A 19,119-nucleotide genomic window follows, 5' to 3' on the forward strand; every position below is an offset into this window, starting at 1 on the left:
ATTAGTGTGTTTGAACCAGCTTGAAAGTTTAAACCATTATTACGTAATGATTACAAAATTTTAATATTGGTGGCAATTTTGAGGTGAACCCAACAGCCAATCATGGCCATTGGTATATTTTTAAAATCCTCAATAATACTGAATCCAAATCCGAATCAAAATCAAAATCTGAGACAAAAAATGTTTGCACACATACATACATTTTGAATTCAATAACAAACTGTTCATTCATTAAAAATAACTATTGCTTGAGCCTACAAACATTTTTCTCGTAATACAGTTCTTTTTTTAAGGTTCTTTTTACAAATAGAGGTTATTTTTTAGTTGCCAGAAATCTGAAATTTTGCAACTACAACATTACCATCAACTGCGGTAATACAGGGTCTTTTCAGGTGAATCTGAAATCCAATCAATTTCTTTTCAGGTGAATTTGAAACCCAATCAATTTTTGTGATGCCAATTAAGAAAGTTATGAACAAATTTTATTAACATTACTAAACTCCAGATAATTTTCAATAGAAAATAATTTTTTTTAAATTTACCCTAGTTTGCTTCCTTTTGATTAATCTAATTCAGATATTGTTTCAAATTCCAGAAACAGAAATGAATCAACATATTTTTAAGGTGTTTTTAAAAAATACTGACTGATATTAGACTTCTACAACTTCATAAGACAATGAAAATGTAATGTAAATGAATAACAAAATGCAATTTTCCAATACCACTAACAACCAAAGATATTAAAAATGTAGCATCGTATCATCAATGATGACAAAATTTCAATTGGCCAGCTTTCAACAGTATAATTAGTTAGTGCACTACATCAATAGTTAAGTGTTCTATTAACATTTCTTGGTTGAAATCTATTAATCTAACTACTCAAAATACAAAATTCAGTTACCCCTAGTTTGTTGGTATTATATTAACATTTCCTGGTTGATATCTATTAATCTAACTATTTAAAATATATAATTAATATACAACAAAAAAATTAACTGTTGTTTCACTTCAGTACAAACTGTTTTTTTTTGTCCATTAGTAATACTGCATGATTGATATTAGTAATACCAATCAAACTGAATTGCAAAACAAAGCTATCAATTCATTCTAATGAGCATTAAGTTAACAAAACCAAATGAAGTGAATCAACTGTTTGCTGAGAACAAGTCATCAATATTAAATATGCTGTAACCTAACTGCTAACATCGAACAGTTTCAAGAAAATCTTGTTCATGAAAATTCCATAATATTAAAGTGCTAAAAAGGGTCATAAAACTGTCAAATCTGGTGATAAAATGATGTGGTATTCGTTTGCATTAATTGAAATATCCTTGGCAGCCTGTACCCAATGTGTTGAGAAAAATATTAAAATTAAACTGCTGTTTTTAAACACAAAAGAAGCAGTTTAGCAATGTAATGGAAAAATGAGTCTTGAACATTAACAGATTAATAATTCAACCTGTTTTTCCCAACAGTCTGTACAAACAGTTGTTTTTTTTTTTGTTTTTATTTGGCAGAGACAACAGAAATGCTTACCTCTAATTAAAAGTATTAACAAACAAAAGATTAGTATTAAAACTAACTGAATCTGACTGAAGTTAGAAAAATAATAAACCTACCTTATATCTTTGATTCTTCCAAGAAAGGTGAAATTTTTTGCATTTAACTTTTTAGATCTATTAATAAGGTATGGAAAGTCAAAATTATTTATATTGTAGCCTGTAAAAATATCAGGATCGACTTCACGCACAAACGATGACCATTTCTGAAACAAAAAATACAATTTTAGAATTCTTAAGAAAATCAATACTAAAAGATGAACGTTGATGATTAAAATAATAGTAATAATAATAATCAGAACGAAAATGACCATAAAATAATAATGAGTAAAAACGATTAAACTGATGTTATTTATGCTAATAATACGTTATATAAATGCTTACAGTGATAATAACAAAGAAAAAAATGATGATGATAATATTAATAATAATAATATCATTAATGACAAGTACAGAAGAAGTAATGGCAGTTTTGATAATGATAAACTTTATACAAATACAAAACAAAAAAAACCCTTTCACTGTTGACAATAATTATAATAATGCTGATAATAAAACCAAAAGCAGCATTTATTGATGATATTAGTGATGATAAATATGAAAAACTGAGTGATGATGAAACATGATAAGAATGCTGATCTCCTTGGCAGAGTGGTAGCATCTCAACCTTTCAATCAGAGATCCTGGGTTCAAATTCCGATCAGGCAAACCATTTTTCATATGCTACAAGATTCTACTTCCACATCCTACGCACAAACCTTAAGCTTATGTGGCATTATCTTAAACAAAAAGAAAGTAAAGAAATAATTGTGATAATGGTGGATCTATTATAGTGTACGTAAAATCTAAAGGCGGGTCCTCATTCCTACAAGCTGCCTCTACTTACCTCCTCTACACCATTCATATAACCTGGGCATGCAGAACACTTGCTACTGATTGCTACTAAAGTAAAACCTCCAAATAACAATGCTTGTATTTATTATTTTTATTTTTTTATTATTTTAGCATATTCATTTATTTTTGATATTATTTATTTATTTAAATTTGTCATTTAATTATTATTTATTTCACCTTTATTCAAGTGTATTAATCTATTTATTTGAGCTAATAAATAATTTTGTATGAAATCATTTTATGTTTATAAAATATAGTACAAATTAACATTTTAATTAATTAAATTAATTTTACATTTATTATAGTACAAACGTAATATCTCTGTAGTACTCATAATTTTTTTTTTATAATAGATTTAATAATGACTATAATTATATTACTTTTACTCATGTTTCTTTAACACTTGATTTATTCATGAATTTTTTTTGATACAATTTAATGTTTTTATTTTGAAATTTTGTAGGCCTACAAAACTCAAAAAAGTATTAATTATTGGTGCTTATATGGTATTTAGAAAATATTTTTGTAAATAATTATGCCACGTCAAAGAAAACCATAACACTATAGCCTATAATAAATAAACTCATTTCATATACTTTTATATTATGCCATCATTTCTGTTTATTTATACCAAAACTTTAGTTTTGCTTGAATAAAATTTTAGCCATGCTTGAATAAAATAAATAAATAAATTACTTCATATACATCTTGAACAAAATATTAGGCATAAATAATTTTATTTGTAATAACAAATTACCAGAATGTATTTTTTCAATATAATAGTAACATCATAATTGGATACAGTGCAAGGTATTGCAAATTAATGGATATGATTTTTGGAATACATTACTTTGGCTGCTGGAGTGAAGAAAAGGCGCTGAGTGATATTAAGAGTAGTGGAGGGGGATGTTACAGTGCACTACTGACTCACCTTTAGATATTACATAGTCTAAAATAATGATAATATTAATGATAAAGATGATAATAATAATTACCACATACAATTTGCTAATGGCTAAGTAGCTATGAGGAAAAAACACTGTTAGAGTAAAAATGCATATTTATATAAGACAACTACTAAAAACGTTTTTTAGAAAACTCATGTTTTACCTCTAACATCTCAACTTCTTTACTGCAACTAATAACCTGACAACCGATAATAGGAGCACAAGTATCTAATGTAAAAACATTTCTAATAAACGGTTCAGATTCTCCTTGACACATTACCATGTTTGCAATTTGAATAACAGGATCATGCTCAGGCTCTGGAAAAATTCCTGAAAAAATGGTTTTAAAATTTATAATGGCAAATAAAGGAATCTTACACATACCTAAGATAACAAAACCAATTTAAAACAATTAGAAAATTTTTAAACATTTTTTTTTTAATTCATATAAAAAACATCAAATCTCTGAAACTTACACTCACCTTTATAAAGGAATCAATCTTAATCTAATGACCCTGATATCATGTCGAATATCTCAGAAGGCAATGATAGCATTTATTATTTATTTATCAAACAGAACAATTTATAAAAACCTCCTGCTAGAAAATCCTAAATTGTTTAAGAACTTAGCAGCTAGAGTAGGATTAATCATCCACCCAGAAGAAAATTTAAAAATGTAAGATTGGATGGGATTCACACAGACACAGTCTATGCAAATGAAGATATAAGATGATCAATTTGATTGTGATAATAAATAATACTGGTACAGATAAATGACTTCATCTTCTGCAATATACTGAAAAACTGAAATATTTCACATAAGATATTTAGAAGAGAAATAAAATATACGATTATGATTGGGTCTACAACATTAAAAGAAATTAAATTTTAGATCCAATGCTTCACATGAAAACAGCGGTAGATAGAACACAGTAAAGTATTCAATCAGTAACAAATCACCACTATAAGTTGAATGTTAAAATTATTTAGAAGACTGGTTATTTGTTTTTACAGAGATCTAATATGCATGTGATCTCATTTTATCAAAACTATAAATTTAAATGACTAAAACACTCATAAGCTGTGTTCAAATAAACAACTAAAGAAAATAAAACACACAGCAGCAATTTAAAATAAATAATAACAAGACTATAGATGGGAAGTCAAGAATAATCACTGCAAAAAAACTACAACTCCATATACAGCAAGCAAATTGTATAAAAAAAAGTATCATTTAAGAATTGAAGCACGTTTTATTCAACTGATAAGATATAATAAACATATAGGTGTATTAGAAAGAAAAAACCTGAGATTATTTTCCATTCTGTAATATTTTTTCTAGTCATATTTGCAAGAGTGGTCCCTCTTGCAAATGCAATGCAGTTGTACCAGTAATTATCCCACTACAAAGTTAGTGCAAGACGGAAAAAATTCTCAGAGCTAAATAAATGAATCCACATAAGAATCTTCTACCTTTCTACCTTTAGGTCTTTCATTGGAGACAAATTCATAATAAAAATGTTAAGTTACATTCTCATATTGCAAGACAAGTTACATAATACCACAAAATAGATATTAAAACAATGAACTGCTTACCCATTAGCTAAAGAACTACTGAATAGGAATCCCACAGAACAAAATTGGAATTAGCTTATACGCCATGTTCAAGTTTGTATAAAACCTTATTTTCAATATATAAAAAATTTCCAAACATGAGAATCAGAACTTTTTTATTAATGAATTAATTCACCACATAGCTTGTACACGGGAATATGGAAATTGAATTTTGTAGTATACAAAAAATGCCATCCCTGACTGGGATTCGACAGACCTAGGCTGAGATAACACCACTCTGCCAGAAATTGGCAAATGTTATAAATTATTTTTGTTTGACATCCTTTTTTTTCAACTTTATTTTCTGACACTAATTTACACCATTTTATTTTTATTTTCTAAAATATTTTCTTTTATTTTTCCATTTTGTATCAGTATAATGGCAAACATGAATTATTAAAATTACACTAACAAACCAAAAATCAACATGTTTAAAAAAATCTCAAAGGTTTGATAACTGTGACCAGGTAGTTGTTTTATTCTTATAAAATAATAACATAAAATTAATTTATCATTTTGAATATATTTATCTACAGAGAAACTGAAAAGCAAGTAAGGAATTTTCAATTTCTCAGTATTTATTTCACATATATATTTATTAATATTCATAATTTAAAGGGATATATAAATTGATTAATAATGTGTTTCTTGTTTTTTTTTAAATATCTAAATCGTTCTATAAAAAATTTGTTCAGACCACACTACATCATTAAAGATTTATGAATAAAAAATCAAAAAATGATTATATTAAACAAACATGTTATCATCAGGAAATAAAGCTCTTATACAAACCATTAAACATTTTTAACATACAAAAGATAAATATTATGTTACTTGCACTTTTAGTAATATACTACAAGTTGTAATTAAATATTTAAACAAAAAAAATACATAAATATTTTCTTACCTTTCCTACCAGCACATTCAATATCAAAACTCAAAATACGGAAAGGTGCAACTTTGCTCCATTCACCTTCAGGAGGATGGCATATCAATGACTCCCAAGAGACATCAACCTCAAGCTGACAACGAGACATACATGGCATTAAACTATTAGCATATGGATGTAAATCCTTTCCTCTAAGTTTCCAACTACCAGGAGGAAGTTCTACCCAACTGCAACCAACGAGCCCAGTATCCACCATAAATCTGCAACAATAACAGACTAATGAATCAAAAAAATAAGAAAATAGATAGTGAATTACAAAAAAAAAAACAAAGAAAATAACAGCTGTTCTATCATGAAATAAAAACAAAAAATATAATTAGTGTATTGCATAAAAAAAAAAAAACAAGTTTCTCTACTTCCTTTCAAATTTAATATAAAATTTCTAAAACTAGTGTAATGTGATGGAACCCAAATACGATAAAAATAGAAGAATCTGCAAAAAAAAAATGAAAAATTTAAAAATATAACACTCAACTGCTTGAGTCCATGTGTAACATAATTCAATTTTTAGGGACGTATGGGAAAAGAAGAAAGTAGTCATTCATATTGAAAGTAGCCAAACAATGAACGACCAATACATTGTATAAATATATATAGTAAGTGCGACTTTCTAAAACTTGACATTTTTGTATTTTTACAAAATAAATTCTATTTAAAATTTAAATTAACTACCCTACTGTTTATCCCTGAAATGTTCAAATAAAAATAATCATCTATTTAACTGTGAATCCTGTAGTTTAATATAATATTGGATATAAAGGTTATAGTAAAAATATGTTAAAAAAGGAACCAAACAGCAACAGTAATAATTGAAGAACATAAGAAAGAAGCCGTATAAGAATGGGAATCTGACAAGGATGTTCCCTATCCCTGTTACTTTTTTAATCTTTACATAGAACTAGCAGTTAATAATGAAGATGGACCACTGAATGTGAAAATAGGAGGAGAAAAGATTATAGAGGTAGAAGAATTTTGTTATTTGGGAAGTAGAATTACTAAAGATGGACGAAGCAGGAGCGATATAATAGCACAAGCTAAATGAGCCTTCAGTAAGAAATATAATTTGTTTACATCAAAAATTAATTTAAACGTCAGGAAAAGATTTTTGAAAGTGTATGTTTGAGTGTCGCTTTATATGGAAGTGAAACTTGGACAATCGGAGTATCTGAGAAGAAAAGATTAGAAGCTTTTGAAATGTGGTGCTATAGGAGAATGTTAAAAATCAGATGGATGGATAAAGTGACAAATGAAGAGGTATTGCGGCAAATAGATGAAGAAAGAAAGAAGCATTTGGAAAAATATAGTTAAAAGAAGAGACAGACTTATAGGCCACATACTAAGGCATCCTGGAATAGTCATTTTAATATTGGAAGGACAGGTAGAAGGGAAAAATTGTGTACGCAGGCCACGTTTGGAATATGTAAAACAAATTGTTAGGGATGTAGGATGTAGAGGGTATACTGAAATGAAACGACTAGCACTAGATAGGGAATCTTGGAGAGCTGCATCAAACCAGTCAAATGACTGAAGACAAAAAAAATATTAAAAAAGGTAGGTATTAAAAAAGGTAGATGCTAGTGATGTTAATTTTTCTTATAGATGAAAACTCACAAAATATTCTTAAAAATAATAAGTGTATAATGAAGCAAAAAACTACAATATATACCTAGTAAGGTCACTTAAAAAAAAAAATATTCACAAAATTTTTTAACTGGAATTACAAAAATGTTAAAATGCTTTTTTTGATGAAATTATACCACAAAATGTTTATTTAAATTTAAGAATAACTACAAAAGATTTTAAAGTATAACAATATCAAAATTTTGATAACTTTCAAAATTAAAAGAGTTAATAATTTAAATAATCATGTATTTCTGAATAAGATTCATAAAAGTAACACTTTTGAATAATCATAATTTGAGTAACACAAATTCTTTATAATTTTAAATAAATTATAGATTTATTGATTTGAAAATGTAATAATTGGTTTAAATAATTTTGAATATTTAAATTAAAGGATTAAATAAAAAACAAATCGCTACAAGCATAATTTTGAAATTTTTAGTTAAAATTAGTCCAATACTGGTCTAGAAACTTGTAAGTTTGGTTTAAATATTATGAGAAGTGACACTATAATAAAAAAAAAAGTTTTCACAGATCTGAATGTTATTAAGTAAATACAAACCATTAAGAATACATAATGTTTACTGCATATATAATGCTGTTAAACAGAACAGCGAATGTGAAAGTTAAGCAGTTTTCCTATTGCATTTATTGTCATGGATTGCTTCAGTTTAGAAACGAGTTTTAATATTCTACTGCATTGTTCCTATTGAGAATGAGAATTTATCATCTAACACATCATCCTAAATATACCTACTGCCTACACAATAAAATTCAAATTTAATTTGATAAAACATATATACTTTTACTTATTACAAATTACAAATAATTCTAATGTGGTAACTAATCGTTTTTGCTTGATTTAGTTAAGCAAATTTTATCTTATTTTTACGAAAAAATATTAACAGAGCAGCAATACATAGCTAATTTGTAATGTAATTCCTTAGAAAATGTGAATAATGATTGTTATTACATTATATAATAATTATGCATAACTTACCGATACTGTAATGAGTACATAAGCTTCTAGAAATGGAAAATGCAAAAACCAGATGGGGGTGGGAGAGTGAGGGGGAGAGTGATTGGGGAGAGAGAGAGAGAGAGAGAAAGAGAGAGAGAGAATGTAAGAATGTAAACAAATAAATTAAAAAGAGAAAAACTAAAAAAAAACAGAATGGAAAGAATTTTTAAAATAGAATAGAAAGTTTGAAATCAAGAGAATTTGGCAAAATAAAATTATAGTTTAGACAATAGATATTGTTTCAAAAACATTACACTTGGATGAACAATGGGATAGATTAACTGCTGTTATGTCAGGACAACCCTTAGACCCAAATAAACAAATATTGGCAAGGGTCAGAGAATAATAAAAGAGAAGTATAACGGTCAGAGTGTATTAGTGGAGAGTTATTCACAAGTATATACTTAATTTAAAAATAAAAGTTTGTTAGCGTTTTGGTCTGTGCTTAGTTACAAGAAGCTTTTTTGTGAGCTCATTGTGAATAGGAGACCAGAATATTATTTTTAAAAGTATAACCTAGATTCCTAAAGTAAATAGTAGAAGTAAATAATCCACAGTTTACAGTTGATTTTGTAATTGTAATTTCACTGCTGTAATTATTTCTAAATTCTGTATTAATTTTCATTAGTTATTGTGAACTTTGTAGTAAAACAAAATAAATATTTGTGACAAATAATTTACTTATCTTGTAAATAAGAAACTCATACAAATGTGTGTGTATGTATATAAATATATAAATCAATTTAATCCACCCATGTACAGAAATAAGAAAACTCTTACCTTATGTCTTACACAGTATGACTGAAAAGTGCCTGACTAAATTAAATAAAAATACAGATTTAAAGGTAAATGAATTTACTCACATCAGCCCTCTACATAGAACCCTTCTCTAGTTATACATTCATTGCAGTGCTGGTAGAGCCCTTCAAATGCTCTGGAGAAATCACTTTGCAGGATCATCTTCAACTGCTCAGTGCAAGCCCTTTGGATGACCAGAAAAAGCAGCCTTTCATCTTCAACTTGAGTTTCAGGAACAGAAAATAGTCTGCTGATGCCAAGTCGGGTGAATAGGGTGGGTGGGATAAGACGGTGATTCAATTTGCAGTGTAATGTTTTAAACCTGTTACCATGTATGCCAGGGCATTGTTGTACAAGAATCCAACTGCCCGGATCCCAATACTAGGGCCGGTCTGACAAATGCAACACATCAGGTGTTTTATTACTTCCAAATAGAATTTAGAATTCACAGTTTGACCAGGTGAGACCAATTCATGATGGATTAGGTCCTTTTAATCAAAGAATGCAATCAACATCGTTTTCACTCTTGATTTTTGCTGCCTGACTTTCGCCGGTCTTTGTGCTCCAGGACTCAACCAAGCAGCGGATCGACCCATCTGTGAATTATACATGAAGCACTAGCTTTCATCCCGTTACAATTGTTTGTAAAAAATTCAGGTCGCTATATCGGCAGTTTCAACGGAGTCTTGAGCGCAAGAGACACACCTGTTTTTGTTCTTTGATCAGGAAGTGTGGAACAAAATGAGAACACACCTTTCAACGGTTCATTTTTTCTATTACCACATCTTTACCGATGTTTAGCTCTTCTGCTACGGCTTGAAGGGTAAGATGAGGTTGTTCGTGCAGGAGTGCATGCACTTTTGCAATGTTTTCATCGTGAGCAGCTGTTGACGACCTCCCGTTTTGTTTGCCATAATCCAACAACTCTACCATCGTTGAAATGCTTCCACCACATGTATGTTATAGTACAAGATGCAGCTTTATCATCGAATGCTTACAGTATCATAAAATAAGTTTCAACAAAAGATTTTTGAAGTCGAACACAAAATTTTATCACGCTTCTCTATTCCATGCTGCAAACAAAGTGCCATGTCTCAAGCTTGCACAAGGTCACATGAACACAATATATGCGACCAAATATAACTTCGAGACCGAAGTAACGAAACGTACACTCCAAGGAACACAGTTCGTTGGTTGTCCAAGAGTTGTTACTTGACTAAATCGACTACAGAAATTTAGTTTGAGAACTTTTCAGACCTGCTGTGTATATATTTTTGTTTTATTTTAAGACTTCATATGCCTTTGCATATGTATATGTAATTTTAGTCTTTTAAACTCTTAATATTTTGTGTTAAATATGTAATTGTATACAAATTTTATATATGATTGATGATGCAGGATCTCGAGAAAGTACCACCGTAAAAATTATAAAGAAAATAAAAATTAAGGTAAGAGTTTTCTTATATATATAAATATATATATATATAGCATAAATTTATATTAATATAGCAATTAATTTAATAATAAATCATATTTAAAAAGAAACTTAACAACTAGTAACATTACAAACACAATATATAAAAGCACATTAAAATATATTTTTATTTAAAATTAGTACTTGAATGACGAATTTGAGCTACAAAAGTAAACAAGTTTCTAGTATAAGTCTCTTACATAAGAGAAAATAAATGTAAATATACCAAAATATCTGAAAATAATGAACTGTTTAAACAATCTCACACACTCTTAACATAATCCTATACTTTACTTTAGCTATAAAAAGATTACAATAACAATAAAAGAGCAACACATATAATGGGGAAAATAACAAACCTCACAAATAAAGAGATATAAGAACAATTGATTTAGAAACCACCATACTAATCTTTTGCTTCCACTACTAATCAGTTATTAATTGTTTAACCTCTTGTTCAAATATGTAATAAATATTTGCTCAAATCTGGGAACAAGAAAATTTAAATTAAGTATTGTGTACTTAAAAAAATGAAAGTGGAGACCATTCCTTTAGGAACTAAAAATTGAATGCTCTGAAGTAAAAGAAAATTTGTTTACTAATTAAAAATTCTTATATTATTTACAAAAAAAAAAACATCATATTTTAGCATTAAAATAAAGATGGACTAGAAAATGATCTTGAACCAAAACTAGAGTGCAATACACAACCAATCAGTCATTACGACATCTGCAGAGGGAAGAGAAAAGATGTAATCACAAGGATATTTATGTACTCAGGTACTTTCTGCTAAACCAGTAAATTTTTGTCACTCAGCATATCTCAGAAATGTACAATGTTAATGAGAAAAAAAAAAATGTTTACAACCATTAAATGACCCACTTCAGGAATTAACTAAACAGCAAGATGGACACAATTCCAATTCTTTTAAGCACTTACTTTATGTCTACTAAAAACTACGAACAAAAAGCTAATTACATATTTTTCTTTAACTGCAAGTTTAATTTCAGAAACTTAATGTTTCAAAGAAAAGAAGTTTCTATAAAACACATTAGAATAAACATTTACCTTATATCAAAATCAATATTTGATTCAAATGCCTGATAACTATGACCTTGAAATGCAGGGAAAATGTTGTCACGATCAAGTAGTCTCTTACATGCAGCTATAAGACGAGGTAATGCAACTGTAATTTTAATGAAGAGTGTTTTATCAGCATGATAACCAAATAGATTTTGACGATACATAGTCTCAACCATCAAAACAGCTACCTGTACACTTTCTTTATTACTTCTCATATCTGCTAAGACTGCCCTGTTCAGCGCATCCTGTTATAATCAAGAAATAAATTATACATCCAGTTTTGGTATTATTAAATTTGGGTTTAAGAAAATGAAATATAATTAAAACACTAGCCTATAAACTGCATGAACTACAACTTTCTGGCAGATTCAGTTATAGAATTTTATGAGAACTGTATAAAAATTTTAATAACCATTCTTTACAAAAGTGCATAAGAAGAAAATAAGAATATTATGACTGGCTCCTATAATACTTCCAAATAGTTTGAACAAAGATTCTAGTACGGGTGAGCAGGAAGTCCCGCTACGCTAGTTATAAAATTATTAGGATAGGTGTAGTTTATCTTCTATCGATCTAAAACGTCTGTATGGGTTCCACCACAAAGCACAGCTGTATGCACCTCCATGATCGGTTGTTCATCCGCAACAGCATATTAGGGATGATCATTCTGACTGCACAATGAGTTGTAACTGCTCATTGTTGATGTATCTGCATTTTTGGATCTCTTCTTTCACAAAACCCCAGAATGCATTGTCAGGTGTGGTGAGGTAGGGCTTCTTGCAAGCCAAGGCAATGGAGCTGGTAACTTTTCTGATCCATGTCCAATTCAGAGATATGGAAAAATGTCATTCTGGCATCTGCGGACATTCAAAGCAAAATGCCCTGGAGCATCATCTTGCAAAACATGATGTCCAGCAGTCCCTTTTGCCATTAATTATGGAAGAAACCACCCATCGATCATATTTTCAGATAACTGTATTGACTAACTGCGACATCAAAAAATACAAACCAAAGAGATGTTTAGTTGTCAACCCAGCCTAAATCATAACATAAGGCAGATGGTGTTTAATTTCGTCAAAAATGTGATAATTGTCTTTCGCCCAGAAAAAAACATTTTGGTTACAAGAGCTTTAATAAATCACATACTCATCTGAAACATGTCAATCAAAGCCAAAGTCACTTAACTTATTAACTGTGGCTGATCAAAAACATCTAACTTTTAAGTCCTGCATATGGTCTCAGACTGTTGATCTTGGAATGCCTAACTCTGCAAAACATTTGCAAATTGATTTCATCAGTGAATCAATGCCACCACAGCAACACACGCCTCTGCTTGAGTGCTCGGCCTGCCACTGCATAGTCGATCAAAAACACTTCCTGTCGCAAAAACCTTCTTCTTTCATGTCAGTAATGCATGCTTGCTGTGATGATGATAATTTCCCAAAACACACCAATAAATAATTCATAATGTTCTCCAATGTTTTACTAGTGTGTGAATGTTCATTGACCCACATACAAACTAACAATTTCTCTTCGACAGCAAATGCACTTATATGCGCCATCATTCCACACTCGACAACAACTAAGATCATCCCACTATGAAGGAACACACAGACAATTCCCAGCACTGCTTATCCTCCCTACCTTTTCCAGCAGCAGTGAGCAATATCAGCAGTGAGAATTGGCAGCAATAGAGCCCAATTTATTAGTGTAAAAAGACTTCCCGCCCATCCCATACAGCCATACTATTAAAGCATACACATAACCATTGCCTTGATAACTTTAAGCAGCTTTTGAACACTTCTTTATTCCTGAAATAAAGGGTACAAAATAACAAATCATCATAAATTCAAAATATATAGGGAAATTACACATATTCAAAATATTTTACAGTAAGGGGAAAAATTTAAAACAGAAGGACTTTCAACCTCATTTAGAAACAGATACACCTATTTCTAGATGGTAGCACCCAATCACAAATCATTTGAAAATTATAATATGTGAGAATTGTCAACATTTAATGGCGAACAGTCCAAAAAACAGGAAGGAATAGTTCCCATTGTGGAGTGGATAATTCTAAGAAAGACGCTTGTTTGAGAATAAAGCAAGGTGAAATAGTTATTCACGCATTAAATTATAACTTGTGTTTATTGAAATTATATAACATATATACAGTATAAGAAACAGCATGTCGTTTAAGTTTACATTTAGATTTAAGAAATACGTTTAAATTTACATTTAGTAACAGCGCTGGACTGTCCGAGTCGGCAACTGGAACGCGACTGGCCATAGACTGCCCCCCCCCACTCCTTCTTGAACTGTTAGCAGAGAGGTTGATCCGATAGAAACGCTTAACAACACTTCAAATTAATATCTTTCAACAAGCTTGACTGTAATACAGCAGTGCCTCTACCAAAATTAAACTTGTTGCACTTATAATGGAATTAGGGGATTCTGTATTTACTGGCAAAAATCTAATTATCTCAGAAATAAAAATGGGAAAGCTGACGTATTTTATGTCTAAGTTTTGGAAAAATATACAATTTTATAGTGAATTTTAAATTAATGTGGACAGTAGTAGAAAAAATGTAAATTAATACTCTTACCTTAAATGGTTTACATTGTGAATTGTTAAAACCTCTAGGAGCAACAACAAAGAAATATGGCGAAAACCCATGAACATGACAACAAACAGAGTGACCTTCCATTGTAACACCATACATTCTCATTATAGGAACAGGTCCAATCTGAGATCCTGGCATATTGGCCAATGGTGAACCTGAAACAAATTGTGAAGATATACCAAAGAATTAACAGATTAATAAAATAAAACTTTAAATAAGTATCAAATAAAAAACTCTTTGAGAGAAGTCAGTGACTTATATAACAGATCTGATTATTCCAAACCATATGTGCTGACTTCTATGGCATGGCAGCAGTATCCTGGTCTTCTCTTAAAAGGTTCCAGGTTCAGATCAATCAGGCTTAGCATTTTTTATATACTAAAAATCATTTCTTGTCACAACAAAAAAGAGAACAGATGTAACTGAAGATCAAAGTACACAAATAAATACTCATAAAGACAAGTACTTACTATTGTATAAATATAAAACTTCTAACAATTTAAATTAGGCTTTGCCTGTTTAAATCTTATTAGCTATAATATAATAGCCCAACGGTTTCATGCATTGAATATATTTATGATTAAAAACTTACAGGTCATACCCACTACTAAAAAACAAAGCGTTTCTGGGCCATATTTAATAAACCCTTTCCGTTATTTTTGCCAGAACATATCATTAAATTATTTCAGTTTCTTTGCAAGACACCTGTAAACAAAATTATAAATATATACTTATATCAACCACTACCTTAGTAAAGATGAAATCCATCTGAATTTTTAACAATATATTTTCTGCATCATTTATCATATTACAAAAAACCTGTATAGGTAAGTTATCTTACCTGGATACTGATAAACAATATTTATAAGAAGATTATATGCTAAGTATAGTAGAAATTTTGGACAGTCTTTATTTTATACAAATTTATTCATGAAAAACAAGTTTCTAATCTCTATAGGCAAAAGAATTAAACTTTAGTTTATTATAATGTTGTTGTTTTTTTTTATTTGCTGTTAATTTACATGGATACATTCCAAAAGATGTCATAATATATCTCATACAAATATCTATCCTAATTCTGAATTAAATGTAAAATAAATGAAATTTTAATAATTTACAAAACAAATACTTTACCTGAGTAATGATCAATGTCAATCTGTTGAAACTCCAGTTTATCTACAGTTGGATTAATTTTAGGAGGTGGACGGCGACTCCATTTCTCACTCGTCTGAACTGTATCTGGACCCTGATTAAAAAAATGAAAATGTTGAAAATTGTACCAAAAAAAAACTATTTAACATTAAAATTAAAACAAACATATTAATAATTATTATATCAAATAGATTTAACAATTAATATTAATAAAATTGTGAACAATATTAGACAACTAAAATTTCTGTACTCTACACACACTTAAAACAAATATTTATGAATAACACCGATTTACCATCATAATACATTACGTATGCATTAAAAGGATACAAAAAATATAATAATAATATACCAAACATGAATACAAATACAGAATGTATCATAGAGTTCTCTCACTAGTTTCATAACCTATTCTACTCGTGAAAATAATGGGAAAAGTTCATATAAAATTATATCCTAAAATGCTTCATTTGCAAGTTACGACTAGTGAACGATTTTACTTGAATTTCAGCTACCCCAGTAAAATGAGGTCATACAGAAATTTTTAGGACATTATTAAGAAACAGAATTAGTGATTTCTTATGGTTTTTCACCTGAAAAATCAAATAAAATAGGTCCCAGAACCATATCTAGAGCAGTTATTGAGAAATCTAGTGTGAAAACCAATAAATTGAAGTAAAAAATTCTATTTTATTATAAGTTTGACGAACAATAACTTTGTTAAATGGGTTAAAAACACAAAAACTTTTTAAAAAAAACTTGTTTAGATATAATTAAAGATATTTAATTCTGAACAAAAACATCTAAGATAAGTTGATTAAAACAAAGAAATGTTATAAAAATTTGATTTTATTTATAAAAACACTAGACCAAAGTGCAGTATACATAACAGTTTTAATAAGTGTGAAAAAATGAGCCTGCCATTTTCAACACATTTCTTGATGCTCTGTACTGATTTTTTTGCTCTTTTTAATTCTACAGGACTGTACTTAAGCTGTTCAGCCGCATCCGTAATGCGGACAATTATTTCTTCACAAGAATATATTTTTGTTTTGTATAAAATATTTTCCATCCATCCCAGATGCAAAAATCTAAAGATGTTAGATCACAATCTTGGTGGCCAGGAATGTAGACCTCCATGACCGGTGCATTTCTCAGGAAAATTATGATTTTGGTGAATGGAAATGGCACAAGAGAAGTGGGGAAGTGCACTATTGTGCTGGAAATATACTTTGCATCACAGTGCTACAGGAACATCTTCAAGCAACTGCGGAAATTCTTCTTGAAGAAAGTGCAAGTAGACCTCAACATTTAAATAGTCAGGTAAGATGAACAGATCGCATCGTATATTGATGATTGTTGAAAATCGCCTTCCCCATTTCATGAGGATTTACTGTGATGGATAATTTGTAAATCCTCATTATTAAATGATGATGGATTAGATGTTGTGGGTAATTTGTCTAATGGTGTTCATTCTTGTCCACGTTATGGATAATTGGCAGCCTTTTATTCTAAGAAAAGCCCTGAAGCAATGTGGGCTCACAGCATTATTCGCAGGGAAGCACTCTCATCATAGGATCCAACACCTATCTTTGTTATACTACTACAGAACTTGGTTATCGCTTTCTCACAGTAATGTATTGTCTCATACATTTGAACAGTGACAAGACATTTGTATTTTTTTTAAAGAGATGGAACACAATTAAACTAATTTTTAGAATAAAGATTTTTAAGTAAAACTCGCCTCTATTTATGTAACATTTTTTGAAAAACTCAGGGCTCTGAATGCCTGCCTGTAGGGAAACAACATGCATCTTTTCAATTCGTTTGAGAAAATTATAACTTTTATAAAAAACACTAAAGCTATGGAAAAGAAAAATGAATTAAGACAGAAGCAAGGAATGTTTATCCCCAGGTTGCAAATTTTTTTAGAGTTAATTTCTCTGAAGATAAGTTCCATTTTTGAAGAAACTTACCCCCTGCTTTGAGAAACATTTTCAAAATAAATTTGACAAAATTGCATGGATTCAAGATTCATTTAATGTAAATGTTCCATGTGAATTTTCTAATATAGGAAGAATAACTGGTTACATTGTCTAGTGGTAGGTAATACAAAGTTAGCAGCATAGAAGTAACTGAATTTTCGATGTCATTGAAAAATGAATATCCACTTCAAAGTGGTAAATCACAGACAATTTTAATTCTATTTGTAACTTCGTATTTGTGTGAAGCTGGGTTTTCAGCAGTTGCTGTGATAAAATCAACGTATCATGTGAAAATCAATGAGGAGAAGGAAATGAGAGTGCTGTGTCCACTTCAAATTCCATGATTTTAGTTAATGTATGATGAATAACATGCTTGTACATAAATTTTTATAATTAGTTGAGTTTGTTCAACTACACTGTTTTATGATCTAAAATGTTTTATTTATTTTTACCTAACTATTTATTTACTGGTTTGCAAAGTGTACCGTTAGAATTAGACAGAGTGCCTTGGAAAAATCTGGATTAAGCAAAGGCACCAAAATCAAAAAAGTTTGAGAATAATATATGCTTAAAATTTTAACATATCTCACAATTTTTAGGTGAATATCATCCGCATTTCAATGGTCATGTTCATATGTAATCAGACATTTGGCTCTGTGAAAAAACAACATGAAACCACTTCACTCCTTAATTTTCCTTAGCAAGTCTGGCATGGTTTTTGTTGTTCTTGTGAATGGCTGTTATTTTCTTGGGCAAATTTTGGCTCATGTCAACCACAAATGTTTACAACTGTTATTGTTATGGCACTTAACACACATGCAGACACAATAGTGTATATTGTGCTGCAAGTTATACTGGTAATAACAAACACTCTAAAAAATAATATTAATTAATTTAAACAGGTTGAGCCTGAGAATGATATATTTATTAATCATGATCGCAGAACTGTTTTAATTTTAGCTTACCTGTTTCAAAGCAATCATTTCCAACCTTTGCGTAGTAATAAAAGAAAATTTCACTTTTGACAGATATTTTAGCTACTAATTATATGCTAATAATTATATACACCGATTAAAAAAAAAATCAACAATAAACAATAAAGATGTTGTATTTCAATAAAAAAATTTTAAAAAGCAATCAAAGCATTCTGCAAGTGCACTCCTTACATAATGTAAGGTGTTTTGTAACCACATTTTGTGTACTGTGCACATACATGCACAAAAATATTTATATAAACTTACCAATTAATTTAAAATGCTTTTTGAATTCATGGATTTTTCACCAGTTATATAAACTACTATATCATGGAAGGTATTACCACTGTTACATGTAAATACTGAGAGCTGTCATGATCAATTGAACTAGTTCCGTTGAGAGTAAGCATCATGAATCCTAT

At 29.5% G+C, this 19,119-nt stretch overlaps 1 protein-coding gene across 2 annotated transcripts in view; it reads right to left on the reverse strand.

Annotated features, from left to right (window-relative positions):
• Nucleotides 1-19,119, reverse strand: part of PolD1 (DNA polymerase delta 1, catalytic subunit) — a 91,201-nt gene that overhangs the window by 58,240 nt on the left and 13,842 nt on the right. For both annotated transcript variants that reach the window (XM_075356164.1, XM_075356163.1), the window contains 6 exons: nt 15,721-15,832; nt 14,569-14,741; nt 11,948-12,207; nt 5,922-6,163; nt 3,564-3,730; nt 1,620-1,765 (listed from right to left, as the gene is read on the reverse strand). In XM_075356164.1, the coding sequence (XP_075212279.1) occupies nt 1,620-1,765; nt 3,564-3,730; nt 5,922-6,163; nt 11,948-12,207; nt 14,569-14,741; nt 15,721-15,832 (1,100 nt within the window). The remainder of the gene's footprint in view (nt 1-1,619; nt 1,766-3,563; nt 3,731-5,921; nt 6,164-11,947; nt 12,208-14,568; nt 14,742-15,720; nt 15,833-19,119) is intronic.

Source organism: Lycorma delicatula, chromosome 2, assembly GCF_047948215.1.
Source record: "Lycorma delicatula isolate Av1 chromosome 2, ASM4794821v1, whole genome shotgun sequence".
Taxonomy (NCBI): Eukaryota; Metazoa; Arthropoda; class Insecta; order Hemiptera; family Fulgoridae; genus Lycorma; species Lycorma delicatula.